The sequence below is a fragment of the Callithrix jacchus genome, chromosome 10, assembly GCF_049354715.1.
Source record: "Callithrix jacchus isolate 240 chromosome 10, calJac240_pri, whole genome shotgun sequence".
In the NCBI taxonomy this organism is placed as follows: domain Eukaryota; kingdom Metazoa; phylum Chordata; class Mammalia; order Primates; family Cebidae; genus Callithrix; species Callithrix jacchus.
The window spans coordinates 120431314-120457844 of record NC_133511.1 but is presented as its reverse complement, the minus strand read 5'-3'; the positions used below and the strand labels follow the sequence as shown (position 1 = coordinate 120457844).

The 26531-nt window shown below is 38.9% G+C and overlaps 1 protein-coding gene across 1 annotated transcript; it reads left to right on the top strand.

The window, feature by feature from the left end:
• The first annotated feature begins 4259 nt into the window (after positions 1-4259).
• On the top strand, positions 4260-24193 carry SLC22A10 (solute carrier family 22 member 10). The gene is made up of 9 exons (XM_002755448.6): positions 4260-4709; positions 6024-6127; positions 10504-10658; positions 10760-10928; positions 12140-12263; positions 12734-12849; positions 21613-21827; positions 23398-23506; positions 23986-24193. Exons 1-9 carry the CDS (start codon positions 4308-4310, stop codon positions 24191-24193), a joined length of 1602 nt encoding a protein of 533 aa, XP_002755494.1. The 5' UTR covers positions 4260-4307.
• Positions 24194-26531: the final 2338 nt, after the last annotated feature.

Below are 26531 nucleotides of genomic sequence, written 5' to 3'. Positions count from 1 at the left end.
CCCCAGCATTTGCTTGTCTGGAATGTTTTTTATTTCCAGAATAAAAATGTCATTTTGGAGAAATGTCAATTTGAGTAATTTACCCCCATTTTAATTGGGTTATATGTTTTCTTCCTCTTGAGTGACTGTGTGAAGAAAAGGACATCTTTTACATTGTTGGTGAGAATGTAGATTTGTGCAATCATTATGAAAAATAGGATGGAGGTTTCTAAGGAAGATAAAAATAGAACTACCATATACTCCACATCACTTTTCTGGGTATATACCCAAAGGAAATAAAATCACTACTTTGTTAGGATATCTCCACTCCCATGTTCATTGCAGCACTACTCACAATAGCCAAAATATGGAAAAAATAGGTTTCCACTAATAGATTAAAGGATAAAGAATATGTGAATTACATATACATTGAAATATTATTCATCCATAAAAAGGAGGGTATCTCAGGAGGTGGAGGTTGCAGTGAGCAGAGATCGCACCACTGTGCTCCAGCCTGGGTGACAGTGAAAATCCATTTTTTAAAAAATCCATAAAACAAACAAACAAACAAAAAACAGAGGGTATTATGCCATCAACTACAAAATGGATGGACCTGAAAAGAGAATATACTAAGTGCAACAAGTCAGACACAGAAAGAAAAATGTATGATCTCACTTACACGTAGAATATGAAAAATAAGGTAAAGTATGTAGAGATAGGGATTGAAATAGTGTTTACAAGGGCTGAGGTGTGAGGGGTGGGAATAAGTGGGATACAAAGCCTATATGTAGGATGAACAAGTTGAAGGATCTAATGTACAACAGGAGAACTGTAATTAATAAGTGTATTATATTTTTGATAAATGGATAGATTATATGTGCTTTTGCCAAAGGGGGAAGTGGGTAACTTTTCCCATTTGTAAGATGATAGATATGTTAATTGGTTCCACCATAGCATTTTATATATCTCTATATATCTTTATATATACATACATATATATCTTATACCATCATGTTGCTTTTCTTAAATATACACAATAAAATTTATTTTTAAAAGCCAAACAATTGTATATACATTCCATAAAATATTATTTAGCAATAAAAAGGAACAAACTATTAATATACACAGCAACTTAGATGAATATCTATAGAGTTTCTGAGTTTATAAAAGCCAACCTGAGAAGGATATGTATCATATTATTCTTCTAGAAAGAGGGATATCTGTGGAGATGGAACTGTTTGCTCTCTTGATTGTGATGATGAGCACACTGAATTACACACATAATACTGTTATAGTACTACATGCATATACAGATAAACTGACTGGGGAAATATTAATAAAATCAGTGGATTGTATCAGTATCAAGATCCTGGTATTATACTTCATTGTACCATACTAGCATCTTGATGTTGATACTATTATACTACAGTTTTGTAAAATATTACTGTTAGGAGAAGCAGGGTAATTAATATATAATTTCTCCTTGTGTCATTTCTTGCAACTGCATGTGAATCTATAACAATCTTAAAAAATATTTCAATGAAAAACAGAGATATAGATGAATGGAATGGAACAGAGACCTTGGAAGCAATGCCACACATCTACAACCATCTTGTCTTTGACAAACCTGACAAAAACAAGCAATTGGGAAAGGATTCCCTGTTTAATAAATGGTGTTGGGAAAACTGGCTAGCCATGTGCAGAAAGCAGAAACTAGACCCCTTCCTGACACCTTACACTAAAATTAACTCCATATGGATTAAAAGCTTAAACATAAGACCTAACACCATAAAAACCATAGAAGAAAACCTAGGCAAAACCATTCAGGACATAGGCATAGGCAAGGACTTCATGACTAAAACACTGAAAGCAATGGCAACAAAAGCCAAAATAGACAAATGGGACCTAATCAAACTCCACAGCTTCTGCACAGCAAAAGAAACAGTCACTAGAGTGAATCGGCAACCAACAGAATGGGAAAAACTTTTTGCACTCTACCCATATGACAAAGGCCTAATATCCAGAATCTACAAAGAACTAAAGCAGATTACAAGAAAAAGAAAACCCCATTCAAAAGTGAGTGAAGGATATGAGCACTTTTCAAAAGAAGACATATATGAGACCAACAAACATATTTTTAAAAATACTCATCACTGGTCATTAGAGAAATGCAAATCAAAACCACACTGAGATATCATCTCATGCCAGTTAGAATGACGATCATTAAAAAATCTGGAGACAACAGATGCTGGAGAGGATGTGGAGAAATAGGAACACTTTTACACTGTTGGTGGGTGTATAAATTAGTTCAACCATTGTGGAAGACAGTGTGGTGATTCCTCAAGGATCTAGAAATAGAAATTCCATTTGACCCAGCAATCCCATTACTGGGTATATACCCAAAGGATTATAAATCATTCTATTATAAAGACACATGCACGCACATGTTTACAATAGCAAAGACCTGGAACCAACCCAAATGCCCATTAATGATAGACTGAACAAAGAAAATGTGGCACATATACACCATGGAATACTATGCAGCCATAAAAAACAGTGAGTTTGTGTCCTTTGTAGGGACATGGATGAATCTGGAAACCATCATTCTCAGCAAAGTGACACAAGAACAGAAAACCAAACACCACATGTTCTCACTCATAGGTGGGTGTTGAACAATGAGAACACATGGGCACAGGGAGGGGAACATCACACACTGTGGTATATTGGGGCGGGGGGTGGGAGGCTAGGGGAGGGATAGCGGGGGATGGGGAGATTGAGGTGGGATAACACTGGGAGAAATGCCTGATGTAGTGATGGGGAGATGGAGACAACAAACTACCATGGCGTGTGTGTACCTATGCAACAATCCTGCAAGATCTGCACATGTACCCCAGAACTTTAAAGTACAATTTAAAAAAAGAAAGAAAATGTTCTATTAGCTAAATGAGTTAATGAATTAAAGTTGTAATTTTAAAGGCTTAAACTCCCCTGCGAAAATTTCAGAGTATGCCCCCTTTTGTTTGTTATGAGCTTAATAGCAATTCTTTTCCTGGACCACATGCACACGTTCACTAATTTGTTTAGTAAACAATGACTGATTATCTACTATGTTGCAAGCACTGTCTGCAAGCACTGCACTGTTGCTTGGGCAATGGTGCTGCTGTGTTTCTCCCTAAGTCTATTTGAAAAATAGTTAATTGTTTCATTTTGGGAGTAATGGTGTCAGCCACAATATTTGGGCAAAGAGCAAAGGAGAGAAAAAATGGAATTAGCTAATGTTAAAATCAAAGCCTCACTGAAAACAGTAATATGTATTGAAGCAGAGAATTGTCCTCAAGGAGAGAAGACATAATCCATATTGAAATGGTACTGAAACACTTCATTGTACTGTATTTAAAATGTTTGGAGAAAGCTTGGAACAAATAAAGCCCTAAAAAGGTCTTTCAAATTGAAAAAAATAAATGAAAAAGGTGGGAAAGTTATGTCATGCAAACTATAAGAAACCTGGAACAGTCATGTTAATATTTAAAAATATGTAATTCAAAATGAGCATCACTAGAGACAGAGGCATAGTTCATAACAATAAAATAAACAATTCATCTGGATTCCTGAAACTAGCATGGAAAAGATCCTCCAATGTGCTATATATAAATGAATAAAGAAGCCCAAGGAAATAAACTCCTCCTATATAAGCTGCCTTTCTCCTCTATTTACATTTCATAGAATTTAAATTTATGTGAGTTCCTCATGTGACTGAACCTGAAGCATAACGTCAATTAACAAAAGACAGTAATGCCATCACATTCCACTTTGCTTTAATGAAAAGCAAAGCACTGTAATAGGGATTTGAATTTATTCACCATTTTAATCTAAATTCATTACTAAAGCAGAAAAACTCTGGCTTTCTCTTCTTTTCATGGGAAAATTATAAAGCAGTTTACTTTTGTGTCTCTCAAATTTCACTTCCTTGAAATAACTGAACACAGTTCAACAGATTTCTTTTATTTAGAGAACACATACATGCCAAAGTCCAATGTTAATTTCATGAGTCACATGAGGACAAGCATATTTAGAGAGTAAACCTTTAAACAGATTGTTTTGTCAATAGCTGGAAGCATCTCTGCTAACCTCCTGATCTCAAAAGAACTGAGGAAGCTGTTTCCACTAGGGCTCTGTTGTAGTAGTGACGTTGGGGCCCATGGATGAGAAATTGATGCAAGGATTTGATCAAGCTTAATTTGAACTAATAAAAGGAAATATTTTCTTCCTTTGAACTTATCTTCGTAAAGCAGTTGTGCCTCCTCTTGGAGGTCACGTGTTCACAATCAATGGCCTTTGAGGAGCTCTTGAATCAAGTTGGAGGCCTTGGGAGATTTCAGATCCTCCATCTGGTTCTTATTCTTCCGTCTTTCCTGGTACTAATCCCTCATATACTGCTGGAGAACTTCACTGCATTCATTCCTGGTCATCGCTGCTGGGTCCACATCCTGGACAATAATACCGTATTTGATAATGACACTGGAATCTTCAGTGAGGATGCCCTCCTGAGAATCTCCATCCCGCTGGACTCAAACCTGAGGCCAGAGAAGTGTCGTCGCTTTGTCCATCCCCAGTGGCAGCTTCTTCACCTGAATGAGACTATGCACAACACAAGTGAAGCAGACACAGAGCGCTGTGTGGATGGCTGGGTGTATGACCGAAGCTACTTCCCTTCAAACATTGTGACTAAGGTAAAAGTTCCTGTTAACCTGTTCTGGATACGCAATCCAGGTGTTTAGAAGAATAAAACATGCTTTAACCCTCTAGTTACTGTGTAGATGCTATAGTCACCTCTCAGTCACTCTTTTGGAAAATAGTTATTTTTTTGTTGTTGTTGTTGTTGTTGTTATTATTATTTATTTATTTTTTGAGATGGAGTCTCGCTCTGTCACCAGGCTGGAGTTACTCCTGACCTCAGGTGACCCACCCGCCTTGGCCTCCCAAACTGCTGGAATTACAGGTGCTAGCCACTGCGCCTGGCTGCTTATTTTTTAATTGCCAGCCACTTGCATCAAATATGAGGCAATGAACTCAACCAACCAGATATAAATACAGCTATCACAAAACTAGTGTGAAGAGAAGACTAATGATTAGAAAAATATTCTTCCTGGTCACTTGTTCTCAGCCTAAGTTGCAAATTGGAAACACCTGTGTTATTTTTTAAATCTGCATGCTTTGGCTACTGTTAGAGAAGCAAATCAGAGTCGATTTCATGCTGGCATTAATGTTTCAAAAAAGTCTCAGGCCGGGTGCGGTGGCTCACGCCTGTAATCCCAGCACTTTGGGAGGCCGAGGCGGGTGGATCACGAGGTCAAGAGATCGAGACCATTATGGCCAACATGGTGAAACCCCGTCTCTATATAAAAAATACAAAAATTAGCTGGGCATGGTGGCGCGTGCCTGTAGTCCCAGCTACTCGGGAGGCTGAGGCAGGAGAATTGCTTGAACCCGGGAGGCAGAGGTTGCAGTGAGCCGAGATCGCGCCACTGCAGTCCAGTCTGGTTTTGGGTGAGAATTTCCAGCAAAAGCCATGCTTAAGCCAAGATTTGAATGGTATAGGTAAGAAAATGTAGTAAAAAGAGGCTAGGGGCCGGGCGCGGTGGCTCAAGCCTGTAATCCCAGCACTTTGGGAGGCCAAGGCGGGTGGATCACGAGGTCAAGAGATCGAGACCATCCTGGTCAACATGGTGAAACCCCGTCGCTACTAAAAATACAAAAAATTAGCTGGGCATGGTGGTGCGTGCCTGTAATCCCAGCTACTCAGGAGGCTGAGGCAGGAGAATTGCCTGAACCCAGGAGGCGGAGGTTGCGGTGAGCCAAGATCGTGCCATTGCACTCCAGCCTGGGTAACAAGAGCGAAACTCCGTCTCAAAAAAAAAAAAAAAAAAAAAAAAAAAAAAAAAGAGACTAGAGAGTATGTCCATTGAAAGCTAATGCAGCAAGTGAACATTAAGAAGTCAAAAGCTGCTGTGAAGCTACGTTGTATTGGTTTCCTTCTCTTCCAGTGGGACATGGTATGTGATTATCAGTCACTGAAATCAGTGGTTCAATTCCTACTTCTGACTGGAATGCTGGTTGGAGGCATCATAGGTGGCTATTTCTCAGACAGGTGAGTGTCTCCAGATCAGGGTTATCATTACTCTGCAGTGTTTTTACCAGCTTACAATGAATTCTTCCACAAAGAAGTGTTATTGAGTTATAATACGCAATTTATGCTGTTGGTGCTGCTTTGTTCCCCAGAGAGCTAGATACAGAAATGAATTACAGTGAATTTAGTGAGGACCATTTTGTTGCCACAGAGATCTCTAAACAGCGTCTCAGTATAGGATACTGAAATGACATCTCCATCGGACTAGGGGAATTTCAAAACAGAATCTAGAAAGTAGACACCATGATACGTAGTTTAGAAGGGGGTGACTGAGTTACCTACAGGAAGAGAAGGGAAGGTGCTTCAAGATAGGAAATTCAGCCTCTTTAAAGACACAAATATATGAAATGATGTGTCATATCTGAAATGGCCAGGGATGTTGTGGTAGGTCCCTCCTGGACTCTGTGAGCTAAATGCTTGTGGATTTTCAGCCTGGTTGTCATTATCACAATTACCCCACTGTAATGAGTAGGTGTGTTAATCTGTTCTCATTCTGCTAATAAAGACATACCTAAGACTGGGTAATTTATAAAGGAAAGAGATTTAATCAACTCACAGTTCCACATGGCTTGGAGCCCTCAAAATTTTGGTGGAAAGCAAATGAGGAACAAATTCATGTCTTAAATGGTGGCAGGCAAGAAAGTGTGTTCAGGGGAACTCCTCTTTATAAAGCCATCAGATCTCATGAGACTTATTCCCTCTCAGGAGGACATCATGGGAAAAAACCAGCTCCATGATTTAGTTACCTCCCACTGGCTCCCTCCCATGACACATGGGGATTATTACAATTCAACATGAGATTTGGTTGGGGACACAGCCAAACCATAACAATATAAATTTTAAGTAAAATTTTTTTTAGTTCTGTGAAGAATCTCAATGGTAGTTTAATAGGAGTAGCTTTAAATCTATAAATTGCTTTGGCCATGTATTAGTCCATTCTCATGCTGCTATAAAAAAACTCCCTGAGGCTGGGTAATTTATAAAGAAAAGAGGTTTAATTGACTGACAGTTCGGCATGACTGGGGAGACCTCAGGAAACTTACAATCATGGTGGAAGGGGAAGCAAACACATTCTTCTTCACATAGTGACAGGAAAGAGAAGTGCAGAGTGAAGGGGGTGAAAGCCCCTTGTAAAACTGTCAGATCTCATGAGAACTCATTCACTATCGTTAAACCAGCAGGGAGGTAACACGTTCATGTTTCAATTGATTCAATTACGTCTCACCAGGTCCCTCCTGAAATACATGGGGATTATGGGAACTACAGTTCAAGATGAGACTTGTGTGAGGATACAGCAAAAGCATTTCAGGGCATTATAGTCATTTTTACAATTTTGACTCTTTCTGCTCATGAGCATGTAATGGTTTTCAATTTTTTGTGTCATCTTTGACTTCTTTGAGTAGTTTTGTAGTTCTCCTTGTAGACATCTTTCACTTCACTAGTTAGCTGTATTCCTAGGTGTTTTATTCTTTTGTGGCAATTGTGAATGGGATTGCATTCCTGATTTGGCTCTCAGCTTGACTGTTCTTGGTGTATAAGAATGTTAGTAACTTTTGCACATTGACATTCTATCCTGAGACTTTGCTGAAGTTGTTTATTAGCTTTAAAAGCTTTTGGGCTGAGACTATGGGGGTTTATAGATACAGTATCATGTCATCTGCAAACAGGGATAGTTTGACTTCCTCTCTTCCTATTTGGATGCTCTTTTTTTCTTACTCTTGCCTGATTGCCCTACCTATGACTCCCAATACAATGTTGAATAGGAGTGGTGTCTTGTGCCAATTTACAAGGTGAATGCTTTGAGCTTTTGCTTATTCAATATGATGTTGGTTGTGGGTTTGTCGTATATGGCTCTTTTTCTTTTGAGGCATGTTTCTACAATACCTACTTTATTGAAGGTTTTTAATATGAAAGGTTGTTAAATTTTATCAAAAGCCTTTTCTTTATCTATTTAGGTAATTGTGTGGTTTTTGTCTGTGGTTCTGTTTATGTGATGAATCAGATATACTTATTTACAAATATTGAACCAAGCTTGCATCCCAGGGGTAAGACATAGTTGATCATGATGAGTAATCTTTCTGATATGCTGCTGAATTTGGTTTGACACTATTTTGTTGAGGATTTTTGCATTGATTTTCACCAAAGATATTGGCCTGTTTGAAGTTTTTAAATCTCTGCCAGATTTTGGTATCAGGATGATGCTGGTCTAATAGAATGAGTTAGGAAGGAGTCCCTCCTCCTTAATTTTTTGGAATAGTTTCAGCAGGAATGGTGCCAACTTTTTTTTTTTTTTTTTTTTGTACTTCTGGTATGATTCAGCTGTGATTCTGTTTGGTCCTGGGCTTTTATTTATTCATTTATTTTGTTGGTGTTGTTGTTGCTGTTGGTAGGCTTGTTGGGTGTTTTACTGTAGTGATTAGATATGATTCCTCTATCTTTATCCTTTGTTTATTGGCTCTTCTAGTACACTTTAAGGTTTTAGTTGCTTTCATAATGGTAATCACCATCTCTTTACTTCAAGATGGAAGATTCCCTAGATAATATCTTTGGCTGTTTCTGTGGTGATAATTTCCTTAGTTTTTGCTTCTCTGTAAAAGATTTCATATTTCCTTTATTTCTGAAGCATAGGAGAATTTTGCTGGGTATAATATTCTTTTCTGGCAGTTTTTTCTTTGAGGACTTTGGATGTATTATCCCACTTTCTCCTGTCCTCCAAGGTTTCTGCTCAGAAATTTGCTGTTAGTCTAATAGGAATTCCTTTATATGTGACTTGGTTCTTTATTCTTGCTGCTTTTAGTATTTTTTCTTTGTCTTTGCTTTTTTGACAATTTGACTATAATGTGCCTCATAGGGGACCTGTTTGAGTTGAATCTATTTGGCATTCTTTGAGTTTCTTGTACCAGGATGTCCATCCTTCTCCCAAGACTTGGGAATTTTTCAGCTATTATATCAAAAAATATATTTTCTAACCTTTTCCCTTCTCCTGGAATTATCATAATGCAAATATCTATTCACTTAAAGGTGTTTATAAATTCTGTAGGCTTTCTTCATTTTTTTTAATTCTTTTTCTTTCATCTCCCTCTGCTATTTTTAGCAAACTGTCTTTGAGTTTAGAAATTTCTTCTACTTGGTCCAGTCTATGGTTGAAGCTGTCAGTTGCATTTTTTTATTTTATTCATTGAATTATTCAGCCTTAGGATTTCTGTTTGATTCTTTTTTATATCTATATCTTTGTTAAATTTCTCATTCAAATTATATATTGTTTTTGTAATTTTATTGAATTGTCTATCTATAGTCTCTTGTATCTCACTGAGTTTGTTTAATATTGTTATTTTGGATTGTTTTTCTGGCATTTTGTATATTTCTCTATAATTGGGATCTATTATAGGAAAATTATTGTGGTCCTTTAAAGGTGTCAGATTTCTTCCTTTGTAATGTTTGATTTGTCTCTACATTGATTTCTTTGCACTGAGAGGAAAGTTTGCCTCTTACAAGTTTATGAAGAGGCTTCATAAGGAAAAACTTATTTGTATGAATGGGTCTTGCATTGTCACTTTTGTGGGGTATGTTAGGCTTTGGTTCTAGGTGGGTAGTATACTTTCTGTGTAGTTTCTTCAGCTTTAACTTAGGCTAGTGACATGTACTAGTGTCTAAGCAGCATAGGCTGCAACAGTTTGTTATGGTAGTAAGATTTTGCTGGGGTTCAGCTTGCCAGGCTGTTTCTCAGGAGTGCATGCTGGGGTGTGTGCATGCACATGTGGTTTGGCAAAGTTAAGCCTAGGGTTAGACCTATGGAGGTGTTACTCTGTTCTAGATGGAACACAGAGGTCTATAAACCCAGATCAACAATAAGAGTCCAAGTTTCTTGATGAGAGCCCCTTAGGCAACCCAGCAGAAACTTTGATGCATTGTTCAACTGACATATCTTATATATAAGCTTAGCCTTGGCCTGCATGATCTTAGAGACCCAAATATATATTTAACTCTCTTGTAGTTCATATACTATGCAGACTCTCTACTATGCTAGATATGTATATTCATATAGTAGACACTTATTACATATTACAATTCCAACATTGTAGCTTCTTTTATACAGTATCGGTTGGTATCAGATGTCTTCTTGTTATTAAATGATGAAATTTTGATATTGTTAGTCTGTGTTATAAACAGGGAGGATTACTTCTGAGGATATTCTTGTTGCTGATTTAGCTCTTGATCTTTCAGGATTTCAAGGACACAAAATAATTTGTTAAAATATTATCAAATTTTAGAGTAAGCTTTCATTTTCTTAAAGTTATTATTGCTGTCATAATCTAATGTGACTCTCTGTTTCTCAGGTTTGGGCGAAGATTGGTTCTCAGATGGTCTTTCCTTCAGCTTACCATCGCTGACACCTGCACTGCCTTTGCCCCCACCTTCTCTGTTTACTGTTTACTACGCTTCTTGGCAGGCTTTTCTTCCATGAACATCATATCAAATAATAATATGCTCAGTAAGTCAACCATTGTGATCTTCTCTATTTTTTGAGCCTGGGATCTGAAACTGAAATTTTATCTTTATTTGACTTTAATATGCTCTATGGGTTTCTTTCAGCTACCGAGTGGATAAGGCCCCAGTCTAAAGCCCTGGTAGTAATACTGTTATCTGGTGCCCTTAGTGTTGGACAGATAATCCTGGGAGGCTTGGCTTATGTCTTTCGAGACTGGCGAACCCTGCATGTGGTGGTGTCTTTACCTTTCTTTGTCTTCTTTCTTTTCTCAAGGTAGGAGCCTTTTCTCTTACTTTGTTTTCTGGGGTCCTGGGATAAAAATGAATATTGAATAAGAACATATTGATTTTCTTAATCCCACTTTTGGACCTAGGCTGATGTTCTCATCTGTTCACTCTGTGCAGCTTGAGAAACAGAATGGTGAATAGCAGTGACTGCTGCCTGGGAGTTCTGACGTAAAATTCAAAAAGCCTTTTAGAGTGGACATAGAAAAATTCCAATTTTGTTTTTCTTACTAAAAATATAGACCCAAATGTTTCAAAAGGAATATCTCTGATTCATTTTTACCTGGAAATAAATAAGGCTATGGTGATGTATATAATGCTTTTCACTTTTACAGGTGAAATTGGATAAAAGCAAGAGACCACAAGTGTATTCATACAGCTCTTTGGCAATAGAGCAGCACAGTTTCGCCAGTACTAGAAGTTGGTATGCAGTTTGAGTGATTTATAGCATGTGTTCAGCATTTCCTCCTCCATTAGATAACTTTAACAAACATTTATTTGTGGCAAACTTCTTCTCTACATTTAAAAACAATCTAGGGGAGCATCAGATTCAGTTAGAGATTACTGGAACATGAGATATTCATTCCTACAGATTTAACACAGTGAGATGAATTTTGATAGAGTAGAGCATAATCCATGTCAGACTCATCCATTATCTTATTCCATCTTCATAACAACCCAAAAGGAATATAGCACTGCTGTTTTCATTTTATTGATAAGGAAACAGAAGCAGATGTAAATGAATGACTCACTTGCGTACTAAGTTACCAACATAGCTGCTAGTGGCAGGAGTACTTCCAACCGTTGAGCAGCTTTAAGCTTACATAATTTGAAGGATTATGTTTTTTAAAGAATACATATCATCGACATAAACTTGCTAGAACTCATGCCAAGCTTTGGAAAGAACTTATGCATGTAGGGAGCCTAAAGCTTAAGCTTCACAGACTTCTTTGAAAATTTTCCTGTGATCAAACAAAGAAGCGATTTAACTCCAAAGTCTGTGTTCCTAAACCATGAAGGTGTGTGCTGCAGGATCGTGGCCATGTTTTCCTAGCATTTGTATAATAAAATATGACTTTCTATTTCCAACCCAACTAGGTGGTGGGTAATAAATAGAAGGCAAAAGGCACCCATAGCCAATAATCATATGACTAACAAGAAGGACAGAGATAACTGCATTGTGTGTTTTCCTTTTATCAGGTGGCTGGTTGAATCTGCTCAGTGGTTGATAATCACCAATAAACTAGATGAGGGCTTAAAAGCACTTAGGAAAGTTGCACGCACAAATGGAATGAAGAATGCTGAAGAAACCCTGAACATAGATGTGAGTAGGAAAGGGAAGGCGGTTGCTGGGTTGAAGAGATGACATCAGCTGACATCTGTCTTCTCCTTGTCGAGATAGACAAACTGCTTCTAAGAAGGGTAGCTAGCTGAGAACACAAGCTCAGTTCTCATTTTTTCAAGGCCATCTTATTTAAAAGAAGCTTTGGGAATTATGTAACTATCTCTTCCTTTAGTTCACTTCCTGATCTGAATCTATAACCTATGCATCCTTGTGGATACACTACGCCCCTTTGGGACCTCATTTTCAAATATCTTTATCGCTGCATAATTTCCTGAAGGCTCCTTTAATATTCTCATTTATTTTCCTACACACCACTTTCACTCCTGTCATTGTGTATCATATATCACACTTGAGAGGAAGGGAACACATTTCCCTTGTCCTACTGAGTGCCAGTTCTCATCACAATGCCTGGGGTGATGTTGGTAAATGATTCATGTTTGTTATTGAAGGTTGTGAGATCTACCATGCAGGAGGAACTGGATGCAGCACAGATCAAAACAACTGTGTGTGACTTGTTCCACCACCCCAGTATGCGCAAAAGGATCTGTATCCTGTTATTTATGAGGTGCACATTACAGTACATGAGGGGCATTAAAAGTGTGGTGACATGAATGGATTTTTTTTATTTCAAAGGTTACAACAGTACTCTGTGTGTGTGCGCGTGTGTGTGTGTGTGTGTGCAGGTGCGCAGGGCTGATTTCTATGCAAAAGATGAAAAAAATATACAGATAACTGCTATGTTTGAAGGTAGGCAGAGGGTTATGTGGGCTCACATGGGCTGGTTACACAGTGAGGAGTCAGCCCTATCATCCTAGTCTCATCACTGGCAATTGATAGTGAGGATAAATTTTGATGTTTAATTTTCTTAATTTTTTTCAATTCTGCTTGAAACAAATCTTAGTAATATGCACAGATTATGAATGTGTAAAACTCCAAGAAAGAAAGAAACAGAAAGAAAAAAAGAGAGAGAGAGGGAGAGGGTGGGAGGGAGGAAAGGAGGGAGAGAGGGAAAGGAAGAAAAGAAGAATGAAGGAAGGAAGAAAAGGAGGGAGGGAAGGAAGGAAGGAAGGGAAGGGGAGGAAGGAAAGGAAGGTAGTAAGGAAGGAAGGAAGGAAGGAAGAAAGGAGGGAGGGAGGGAAGGAAGGAAACAGAAAATGTAATCAGCACCCAGATTAAGATGTAGAAAAACCTTGTGCATCATCTATGGCAATAACAACTTCCCTGCCAAAAAAACCTTAAGAACAGTCTGGCCTCCATCACCATGTAGGATTGTTGCCTGATTTTGACCTTCACAAACTGTAAAAGAGAACATGGCTCTGTTTGTCCCAGGCTCCTTTTCCTCAACTTTACTTTCTCAAGATTTATCAGTGTGTTGCATAGAACAGTAGGTTGTTCTCCTTCTCAGTGTTTCAGCATTCCAAAAGATGAATACGGTACAATTTCTCTATCTACTTCATTGTTGGGAGACTTTTACTTATTTCCCGCTTGGGGTGTTCACGCATGGGCTTCTGTAGACAATCTTTTACATTGCCTCTTGGGGATATGTAAGTACTTACTTTGGTAGTGTCAGTAGAAAAAAATTTAAATATAATTCTGGGCTGAGAGGACTCAAGATGGCACTGTGAGAATAACCCAGGATTGGAGCTCGTCTCATTGAATCCGCAAACGGTGAGTCAGAGCGGCATTTCCAGACTGATCTTTGTTGCCCACAGAATGGGGAAACTCCCAAGTATAAAAAAGACACGGGACGCCAGGCAGTAGGTCTGCTTGGCGAACCGGCAGCCGGGGCGGCGGCGGCCAGCCCTACCCAGCAATCCCCACAGGGCGCGCTTGTCCGGGTGCCCTGTTGAACCGGCAACCTGAGACTTGAGAGGGCTGGACTTGAGACTGAACGAGACTTGGACAGTAGGCCAGCCCAGGGGATTGCAGGGATTGGGATACCCAGTGGGATGAACAAAACCGTGATTTCAAACTATCCCGAGCAGATGGTCCGAGACGCTCTGTGGGGGAGGGGCGTCCACCACTACCGAGGCAACCCGCCCCAACTGAGATACATGCCCACTGCTGACGCAGCCAGCCATTGCTGAGGCAACCCACCCCAACTAAGATACACGCCCATTGCTGACACAGCCAGCCGTTGCCGAGGCAACCCGTCCCTACTGAGATACACACCCACTGCTGACGCAGCCTGCCGTTGCTGAGGCAACACGCTACAACGAAGAGACTCCGCCGCAGGGCATGGCAGAGACCACAGCAGAGCCAGCAGGAACAGCGCGAATCACACAACAGCAGGGCAAAGCCTCGGCAGCCAAACAGTGGCTAGTTTGCCTTCTAGCTGGGCAGGACACCTGATCGGACATCCAAAAATAAAGCCCAAACCCCTCAACACAGAGCATTTGAGAAAAAAAAAAGGGGGTTTTTAATGAGCTCTGTTGCAGCAGAATCAAACATAGCAGCCTAACAGCCCTGAATGAACAACAGAGTGCAGAGCTCAGCAATTAAACTCCTATAAAGTATAAACTGTCTCCTCAAGCAGCTCCGTGACCCCTCTATATCCAAAAGACTGACATTAGGCAGGCATCATCCTGGGACAAAGAGAGCAGAAAAAGAAACTGGTAGCATCCCTCGCTGTGCCACAGCTACTAGAGGTGCACCCCAGACAAGCAGGGTCTGGAGCGGACCTCAGCAGTCGTACAGTGAAGGGGCTAGACTGGTAGAAGGAAAACCAAGCAACAGAAATACTTCATCATCAACATTCTGGGTGTCCACTCAGAGACCCAAATGAAAAGTCAGCAACTACGCAGACGACCAGCGGACAAATCCACAAAGATGGGAAGAAACCAGCGCAAAAAGGAGGAAAACACCCAAAACCAGAACACCTCGCCTCCTAGAAAGGACCAAAACTCCTCACCAGCAAGAGAACAAAGCTGGACGGAGAATGACTGTGACGAAATGACGGAATTAGACTTCAGAAGATGGATAATGAGAAACTTTTGTGAGCTAAAAGATCATGTATTAAATCAATGCAAAGAAACTAAGAACCTTGAAAAAAGATTCGAGGAAATGATAACAAGAATGGATACCTTAGAGAGGAATATGAATGAATTAAAGGAGCTGAAAAACACAATACGAGAAATTCACGAAGCAAACACAAGTTTCAATAGCCGAATTGACCAAGCAGAAGAAAGAATATCTGAAGTCGAAGACCAACTCAATGAAATAAAACGAGAAACCAAGATCAGAGAAAAAAGCGCAAAAAGGAATGAACAAAGTCTCCAAGAAATGTGGGACTATGTGAAAAGACCTAACCTACGTTTGATAGGTGTACCAGAAGGGGACGAAGAGAATGAATCCAAGCTGGAAAATACTCTTCAGGACATCATCCAGGAAAATTTCCCCCACCTAGCAGGACAAGCCAACACTCAATTGCAGGAAATACAGAGAACACCACAAAGATATTCCACAAGAAGAGCAACCCCAAGGCACATAATCGTCAGATTCAACAGGGTTGAAATAAAGGAGAGAATACTAAGGGCAGCCAGAGAGAAAGGTTGGGTCACCCACAAAGGGAAGCCCATCAGACTCACAGCAGATCTCTCGGCAGAAACACTACAAGCCAGAAGAGAGTGGGGGCCAATATTCAACATTCTTAAAGAAAAGAACTTTCAACCCAGAATTTCATATCCAGCCAAACTGAGCTTCAGAAGTGAAGGAAGAATAAAATCCTTTGCGAACAAGCAAGTACTCAGAGATTTTGCCACCACCAGGCCTGCTTTACAAGAGCTCCTAAAAGAGGCACTACACATAGAAAGGATCAACCGGTACCAGCCATTCCAAAATCACACTGAATGCTAAAGAGCTTCAACATAATGAAGAATCTACAACAACTAAAAGGCAAAACAGCCACTTAGCATCAAAATGGCAGTATCAAATTCACACATAACAATATTAACCCTAAATGTCAATGGACTAAATGCACCAATCAAAAGACACAGACTGGCAAATTGGATAAAAATCCAAAACCCATCAGTGTGCTGTATCCAGGAAACCCATGTCACATGCAAGGATACACAAAGGCTCAAAATAAAGGGATGGAGGAAGATTTACCAAGCAAATGGAAAGCAAAAAAAAGCAGGAGTTGCAATTCTCATCTCTGATAAAATAGACTTTAAAGCAACAAAGATCAAAAGAGACAAAGAAGGCCATTACATAATGGTAAAAGGATCGATACAACAAGAAGAGCTAACGATCCTAAACATATATGGACCCAACACAGGAGCACCCAGATACATAAGGCAAGTTCTTAATGACTTACAGAAGGACTTAGACTCCCACACAATAATAGTGGGAGACTTTAACACTCCACTGTCAATACTAGACAGATCAACCAGACAGAAAATCAACAAGGTTACCCAGGGCTTGAACTCAGACCTGGAACAAGCAAACCTGGTGGACATTTACAGAACTCTCAACCCCAAATCCACAGAATACACATTCTTCTCAGCACCACATCACACCTACTCTAAAATTGACCACATAATTGGAAGTAAAGCACTGCTCAACAAATGCAAAACAACTGAAATCATAACAAACAGCCTCTCAGACCATAGTGCAATCAAGTTAGAACTCAGAATTCAGAAACCGACCCAGAACCGCACAGCTTCATGGAAACTGAACAACTGGCTCTTGAATGTTGACTGGGTAAACAACGAAATGAAGGCAGAAATAAAGAAGTTCTTCGAAACCAATGAGAATGAAGACACAACGTGCCAGAACCTCTGGGACACATTTAAAGCAGTCTCTAGAGGAAAGTATATAGCAATAAGTGCCCATATGAGGAGAATGGAGAGATCCAAAATTGACACCCTATCGTCAAAATTGAAAGAGCTAGAGGAGCAAGATCAAAAAAACTCAAATCCCAGCAGAAGACAAGAAATTACTAAGATCAGAGCTGAGCTGAAGGAGATTGAGACACGAAAAACCCTTCAAAAAATCAATAAATCCAAGAGCTGGTTTTTTGAAAAGATCAACAAAATAGACAGACCACTAGCCAGATTGATTAAAAATAAAAGAGAGAACAACCAAATAGATGCTATAAAAAATGATAAAGGGGAAATCACCACAGATTCCACAGAAATTCAAACCATCATCAGAGAATATTACAAACAACTATATGCGCATAAACTAGTAAACCTGGAAGAAATGGATAAATTCCTGGACTCCTGTGTCCTCCCAAGCCTAAACCAGGAGGAAGCTGAAACTATGAATAGACCAATAACAAGGTCTGAAGTTGAGGCAGCAATTAAGAGCCTACCACACAAAAAAAGCCCAGGTCCAGACGGGTTCACAGCCGAATTCTACCAGACACACAAGGAGGAGCTGGTACCATTCCTTCTAAAACTATTTCAAACAATCCAAAAAGAGGGAATCCTTCCCAAATCATTTTATGAGACCAACATCATCCTGATACCAAAAACCGGCAGAGACCCAACGAGAAAAGAAAACTTCAGGCCAATATCCATGATGAACATAGATGCAAAAATCTTCAATAAAATATTGGCAAGCCGATTGCAACAGCAAATCAAAAAACTTATTCATCATGATCAAGTAGGATTCATCCCGGGGATGCAAGGCTGGTTCAACATACGCAAGTCTATCAACGTAATTCACCACATAAACAGAACCAAAAACAAAAACCACATGATTATCTCAATTGACGCAGAGAAGGCATTTGACAAAATTCAACAGCCCTTTATGCTAAAAACCCTCAATAAACTCAGCATCGATGGAACGTATCTCAAAGTAATAAAAGCTATTTATGACAAACCAACAGCCAATATCATACTGAATGGGCAAAAACTGGAAGCATTCCCTTTGAAATCTGGCACTAGACAAGGATGCCCTCTCTCACCACTCCTATTCAATATAGTACTGGAAGTTCTAGCCAGAGCAATCAGGCAAGAAAAAGAAATACAGGGTATTCAAATAGGAAAGGTGGAAGCCAAATTGTCTCTATTTGCAGACGACATGATAGTATACCTAGAAGACCCCATCGCCTCAGCCCAAAAACTCCTGAAACTGATAAGCAACTTCAGCAAAGTCTCAGGATATAAAATCAATGTGCAAAAATCACAAGCATTCGTCTACACCAATAACAGACTTAAAGAAAGCCAAATCAAGAGCGAACTGCCATTCGCAATTGCTACAAAAAGAATAAAATACCTTGGAATACAACTCACAAGGAACGTAAGGGACCTCTTCAAGGAGAACTACAAACCACTGCTCAACGAAATCAGAGAGGACACAAACAGATGGAGAAACATTCCATGTTCATGGTTAGGAAGAATTAATATCGTGAAAATGGCTATACTGCCCAAAGTAATTTACAGAATCAATGCTATCCCCATCAAGCTACCATTGACTTTCTTCACAGAACTGGAAAAAACCACCATGAACTTCATATGGAACCAAAAGAGAGCCCGCATAGCCAAGTCAATTCTAAGCAAAAAGAACACGGCGGGGGGCATCACACTACCGGATTTCAAACTATACTACAAGGCTACAGTAATCAAAACAGCATGGTACTGGTACCAAAACAGAGATATAGACCAATGGAACAAAACAGAGGCACCGGAGGCAACACAACATACATACAACTATACAATCTTTGATAAACCTGACAAAAACAAGCAATGGGGCAAGGATTCCATGTTTAACAAATGGTGTTGGGAAAACTGGCTAGCCATGTGCAGAAAGCAGAAACTGGACCCCTTCCTGACACCTTACACTAAAATTAACTCCAGATGGATTAAAGACTTAAACATAAGACCTGGCACCATAAAAACCCTAGAAGGAAATCTAGGCAAAACTATCCAGGACATAGGAGTAGGCAAGGACTTCATGAACAAAACACCAAAAGCATTGGTAACAAAAGCCAAAATAGACAAATGGGACCTAATCAAACTCCACAGCTTCTGCACGGCAAAAGAAACAGTCACTAGAGTGGATCGGCAACCAACAGAATGGGAAAAAATTTTCGTAGTCTACCCATCTGACAAAGGGCTGATATCCAGAATTTACAAAGAACTCAAACAGATTTACAGGAAAAAAACAAACAAGCCCATTCAAAAGTGGGCAAAGGATATGAACAGATACTTTACGAAAGAAGACATATATGAGGCTAACAATCATATGAAAAAATGCTCATCGTCACTGGTCATCAGAGAGATGCAAATCAAAACCACATTGAGATACCATCTCACGCCAGTTAGAATGGCGATCATTAAAAAATCTGGAGACAACAGATGCTGGAGAGGATGTGGAGAAAAAGAAACACTTTTACACTGTTGGTGGGAGTGTAAATTAGTTCAACCATTGTGGAAGAAAGTGTGGCGATTCCTCAAGGCCTTAGAAATAGAGATTCCATTTGACCCAGCAATCCCATTACTGGGTATATATCCAAAAGACTATAAATCGTTCTACTATAAGGACACATGTACACGAATGTTCATTGCAGCACTGTTTACAATAGCAAAGACCTGGAATCAACCCAAATGCCCATTGTTAATAGACTGGATTGGAAAAATGTGGCACATATACACCATGGAATATTATGCAGCAATCAGAAATGATGAGTTCGTGTCGTTTGTAGGGACATGGATGAATCTGGAGAATATCATCCTCAGCAAACTGACACAAGAACAGAAAATGAAACACCGCATATTCTCACTCATAGGTGGGTGATGAAAAATGAGAACACATGGACACAGAAAGGGGAGTACTAAACACTGCGGTCTATTGGGGGGAAAAGGGGAGGGCCAGTGGGAGGGGGCGGTGGGGAGGGATAGCCTGGGGAGAAATGCCAAATGTGGGTGAAGGGGAGAAGAAAAGCAAAGCACACTGCCATGTGTGTACCTACGCAACTCTCTTGCATGCTCTGCTCATATACCCCAAAACCTATAATCCAATAAAAAAAAATAAATAAATAAATAAATAAATATAATTCTGAATTTTGGAAAACCTAGAAAAAGCGTTACAGAAGAGCAGAAGTCCACTTCCAAGCGGAACACAGTGCTATTGAATTGTACAGTTTACCTCTTCCGAGGCATATCCTGTAGGTGCCTACTTCATTTAATTGCATTGTGTGTGCTATATTGCTTTTCCCCTACCCACGACATCATGGACTCTGGCTTCTGAATCCTAGACGGTCAGAGTGGGACAAATATGTAGAGATAATGGTCAGAGAAGAACTTTCTTGCTTGGAATTGCTATGATCTGTGGTGGTTTCTTCTGCTGTAATGTCTAAAGCTGGCTCTTTCAGGATGTAGTAGATCGTTAATGCGGACTAGTTCCGTTATCATTCAAAACAACTTGTTGTAGCTATACGATGTTTTTTATAAGCTATATGGTAACTGCAAAGCAAAAACCTATAATAGATATGCTAAAACTAAAGCACGAAGAATCAAAAGACACTACTAGAGAAAAACACAAATACAAACTCTAAAAGTGAAAGAACAGGGAAAAAAATCTACAAAACAAGTAACAAAATGGAAGTGCTCAGCCCTTACCTATCAATAATTACCTTGAAAGTAAATGAATTAAGTTCTGCAGTTAAAGACAGAGAGTGGTTGAATGGTTATTTATTTATTTATTTTTACTTAAAATGGCTCCGGGTCAGCTCCTGCTTCCAAAGAGCCCACAGATGGTCTACAAGAGAAACGCGTATCCCTGCCTCTGTGTCCCTCCAGTGTGCTTATTCATTTATCACCTTCTCTGTCTCTCCTCTGGCTCCTCAGGAGATAGCCACTGTTTCTTACCTTAAGTTTCTCATAATTGTGTCAGGCATCACAACGCTGTGCTCCCAGATAGAGCTGCCAAGCAGGTAGTCTTTTTGAGCCTTACTCTCCAGCAAAGGGAAAATTCTTCATAGTAGTAGTGTTGGGGAGAAGAGAAAGGGCACTTACAGCATACTGTCAGCTCTGAGAAAAGGAATTATTTCCCTAATTTTCAAGCTTTCGTTCTTCTATGTTCAATGCTTATATACCATTGAGTTTGATGACTGATTCAGGTTGTTTTCCTGTCATTATCAACCATATGCTTGAAGACTTGGACAAAAGAATGACTGACAGGAGTCCTGTTCTTATAAAATGTCATGCAATTATTTGGGATAACTCTAAGATCGCCATCTTTAAAACAAAGTACTTCACAAATCGTACTGAGTCTTTATTTCTTAACAGTGACCAACAATGGCCTGGGCCAATATGATACTCAACTGCAGGATGTAGGCTCTAAACCTTATGACATGTCTTTTCCATTTTGTCCACTACAGATTTGCAAACACAGTATCTTTTTATGGTATCATGATCAATCTTCAGCATGTGGGGAGCAATATTTTCCTGTTGCAGGTACTTTTTGGAGCTGTCACTCTCATATTCCGAGGTCTTGCTCTTTTCACACTAAATCATATGGGCCGTCGAATAAGCCAGATATTGTTCATGTTCCTGGTGGGCCTTTCCATTTTGGCCAACACGTTTGTGCCCAAAGGTGAGAGAAGAGTGGACTTTGGGGGAAAGAAAGTGCCTTCTCTTCATTCTTCAGGAATTGTATTGGTCACACTTGCCTAAAACCAGGAATAACGAGGGGTGCCATTTAAAGGCTGCATATTTCCACCAAGCAATATGAGCATGTAATACAGATTTGGCTAAGAATTGAGAAAAAAGCCAGGGGCAGCTCATATGTGCATTTATCTTCATCAACTCTGAAAGTAGCTAGATAGTGGTGCCATTCATTCCTGGCAGTTTCTCTAGGACATCAACTGATCACGTGCCCTTTGGTTAATCACACTTTTGATAACAAGCATGGCATGTCTAGGCCTTGCAATTGCATCCCATTTGAGCACACGATATGATTGCTTCCTTTGTGTGGGCTCTGTCTAGGTTCTTCCTCATTACTCTGTCTTCACTGACCAGTCTACTCACTGATACCTGCGTAGCCACACTTGGGTGTGATGTTAAGTCACCATGACTGCAGCCCTGGATTGTGGGAAATCTTTTTGACTTTAATGAAATAGAAATCCTTTGTTTTCAAGCAGAGAACAAATATTTGGTAGGAACAACAAACTAGGCAGATTAAAAGCCCATTTCCCTCCCTGTTAGACTATTTTATAAGTTAACACAATGATTATACATAATGATTAGGGGAAACTTAGTAGGCATTATGCCCTCCCTGCTTCCGAATACAAGAATGTATTTTACCACATAATAGATTGGGGAACTCGACTCCTCTTTCTGAATATTATCAATAATGTATATTTCCTGTCTTACATTAGAGCACTTTCTAATCTTATAAAGGTATGATTCTATTTCTTTTTACATTAGGCAGAAAACATTCTCTGAAACTTCCTTTTAATGGCTTCCAAATTCTGAATTCATTTTTCCCCAAATAGAAGTTCTATTTCTTGCTTCCTTATGCCTGTCATCAGTCTGAAGCTAGCCTCTCTTTACTCTGCCCCGGAACAAAGGAGATTTTTCATTAGTCTCTTGTGATATACCAACTCCATGACAATACAGCATCTGCACTAGGTTGACTGAGTTATCCAGATTTACCTGGGACTTTCTTGGTTTTATCAATAAAATTTTCACATCACTAAAATCCCTTCATCCCTGGGAAATCAAAGATGGCTGGTCACTTTAAATTCTGCACTTTATTTGTAAAGTTCTCAAGTTTAGTGCTGAGTCTCAGACTCCTCAGTAATTGTCCACATGATGGTTCTACCTTCTATAGAAAGGGCATAGCAAGTACTGGACAGACTAAGTAAGAAAAAATTTCCGCTAGACTCATCTTTTCCCCTCCCTCTCTGAAAAATCTTAAATATGCAGGGGAATTTCCTGCATTAATCCAGATAATTTTATGCATTTTTGTCACCTAAGTTGATAATTCTAAGCTGATAATTTATCAGCTTATCAACCACTGGGTGTTCTCTGTCACTGTTCAAGTCTCTACAGTATTTTTCAAACATGCAAATACTCAATAGGTTGTTTTTAAATTACGTTTGGTAGATGTTGCTTCCTTTAGCCCAGATCTCGGAGTCTCACTGGTCTCCTCGATTTTCCAGAAATGCAGGTCCTGCGTGTGGCTTTGGCATGTGTGGGAATCAGCTGTTCTGCTGCTGCTTTTTCCAGTCGTGCTGTTCACTTCATTGAACTCATCCCCACTGTTCTCAGGTATAAGAGATATGGATGCTCCACCAGAGCCCAAAATAAGAGTTTCCCACCAAACACTTACTGAGGGACTAAAACTGAGACATGTTTATTATTATGAAAGCAATCATTTATGATACTAATAATATACTAACAAAAATTATGGCCAATAAGTTTTGTTTATTATGGTTTATTGCAAGATGGCTTTGTGCCATCTACTGTGCTGGGCAGTATTTTAATGCATCATCTCACTAAACTTTTGGACCACTCATCAGGGTAGGTGTAATGTGTAACAGTCTGTTTAAAATGATGAAACGGAATCGTAACTCACATTGAATCTGATTTAAAAGAGCTAGAAAATCATAGAGAAAATCTCAAAAGCAACTGTTTGCCCATTTTAATGATTGTGTTTTATTGTCTCCCGTATTTAAGTCAAAATAATATGTCACAAATTACATGTGTAGATTTTTTTCTGATTATCATGTATTGTCATTTATCTTTAGGGCAAGAGCTTTAGGAATCGATTTAATGACTAGTAGGATTGGAGCAGCACTGGCTCCCCTCTTGATGACCTTAACGGTATTTGTTACCACTTTGCCATGGATCATTTATGGAGTTTTCCCCATCATTGCTGGTATTGTTGTCTTCCTCCTACCGGAAACCAAGAATCTGCCTCTGCCCGATACCATCAACGGTGTGGAAAATCAGTGAATCAATCTTCTAGCCATGTCCTGAGAGAAGCAGTGTACTCTAGATCTGTGATAAGAGATGACAAACACCATATGTATCCTTGGGGTTACTATGAAAGCTTAGCCTTTCCTGAGCTACTTCCACTTGGGCCATTGCCTTTCATTAGCAGCAGGTCAGCTCTATCCATTCTGAATTCCAACTCTAGATTACAGAGACACCCTCACTGGTGGTTTTAGTGATAAAGAGACAAAAGTGAACTATGTTGTGATGTCACATACTACCTTTTCTCATGAAAGATACACACTCATGATGGTACCTAATGATTCTCGTACTCATAGAGCTTGGGATATAGTGGGGAAAGAAACAAAATAGTGAAGGAAGACTCTCACAAAGAGTAAAGATTCTCCTTGAAAAGATAATAAAGAAGATAAATCTTGTCCAGCTGCCTGGGAAATTCAGTCAGTCTTGCTGCCACAAGTAATAGAAGGATTTAGGATAGAGAAAATGAACTAGGAAAAATTATTTTTATTTAATTTTAATTTTTGTTTCATTTTATTTGTGTATTTAAAGACAGAGTTTCCTCTGTCACCCAGGCTGGAGTGCAGTGGGGCAATCACAGCTCACTGAAGCCACGCCTTCCTGGTTTCAGGTGATTCTCTCACCTCTGACTCTCAAGTAGCTGAGACCACAGGTGCATGCCTCTACACATGGCTAATTGTATTTTTAGTAGAGATTGGGTTTCACTATGTTGCCCAAGCTGGTCTCAAACTCCTGGGCTCAAGCAATCCACCTGCCTTGACCTTTTATTTTGTTTTTAATTGACTCAAAGTAATTGTACATATTATGGGGAACAGAGTGATGTTTTGATACATATAAATCTATAATCTTAAACACTTATCATTTATTTGTGGTGAGACCCTTCAAATCCTTTCTTATAGCTCTTTTGAAATATATAATATGATATTGTTAGTTATGGACACCTTACTGTGCCATGGAACACTAGAACTTATTTATCCTATCAAACTGTAACCTTGTACCTGCTGATGAACCTCTCCCTGTCTCCCCCTACCTTCTTCCTTCCCTAGTCTCTGACAACCACTATTCTACTATCAACTTCTATGAAATCAACTTTTCAAAGATTCTACATATGAGTGAACTCATGCAGTATTTGTCATGTGCTTCTCTTATTTCACTTAACATGGTTAATCCATGTTGTCATTAACATGCCATAATCCATGTTAAGTGGACAAGATTTCATTCTTTTTTTATGGTCATATTGTATTTCATTGAATATATATATACATATATATTCAATGAAATGTAATATATATATACATATATATTCAATGAAATATAATTTATATTCAATATATATATTGATATATATATCACACACACACACACACACACACATATATATATATATATATATATTAAAAAGTTTTCAAAATCTACTTATCTGTTGATGGTCACTTAGGTTAATTTCATATCTTCCCTATAGTGAATAGTGCTGCAGTAAACATGGGAGTGCATCTATTTCTTTGACAGAGTGTTTCATTTCCTTTGGATATATACCAAGTAGAGAGATTGCCAGATATTATGGTGGTTAACTTAATTTGTTGAAGATTCTTCATACTGTTTTTCATAATGGCTGTGCTAATTTACATTTCTACCAGTCATGTATAAGTTCCTCTTTCTCTACATCTTCACTGTCATTGGTTATTTTTATGACTTTTTGTTAATAGCCATTCTAATTCGGGTGAGATGATATCTCATTATGGCTTCAATTTGTATTTTCTTGATGATTAGTGCTGTTGAAAAGTTTTTTCATATACCTTTTGGGCATTTATGTGTCTTCTTTTGTGAAATATCTATTCAGATCTTTTGCCCACTTTCAAATCACACTTTATTTTTTACTGTTGAGGTCCTTTTGTATTTTAGTTATTAGTCCCTTGTTAGATGCATCATTTGTGAATATTTTATTTCATTCTGCAGGCTGTCTCTTCATGTCGTTGATTGTTTTCTTTGCTGTGTAAAGGCTCTTTAGTTTGATATAATTCCATTTGTATATTTTTGCTATTTTGGTATTACTTCTTTAAATGTTTAGTAGAATTCACCTGTGAAGCCATCAAGTCCTGGACTTTTCTTTGATGGGAGACTTTTTATTATTGATTTAGTTTCCATATTCTTTTATTGGCCTGTTGAGGTTTTCTAATTCTCCACGATTCAGTCTTAGAAGGTTTGTGTGTGTCTAGGAATTTATCTGTTTTTTTTTTTCTGTTTTCCAATGTTTTGCTTTATATTTGTTCGTAATAGTCTCTAAGGATCCTATTTGTGATATCAGATGTGATGTCTTCTT

What these genes read in the sequence shown, in the direction of transcription:
- SLC22A10 (XM_002755448.6), top strand. Translation starts at nt 4,308, where the DNA reads ATGGCCTTTGAGGAGCTCTTGAATCAAGTTGGAGGCCTTGGGAGATTT. An exon ending in GTCTTCTTTCTTTTCTCAAG is followed by an intron (nt 10,929 to 12,139) that starts GTAGGAGCCTTT and finishes TCCTTTTATCAG; the next exon opens with GTGGCTGGTTGAATCTGCTC. An exon ending in CTCATCCCCACTGTTCTCAG is followed by an intron (nt 23,507 to 23,985) that starts GTATAAGAGATA and finishes ATTTATCTTTAG; the next exon opens with GGCAAGAGCTTTAGGAATCG.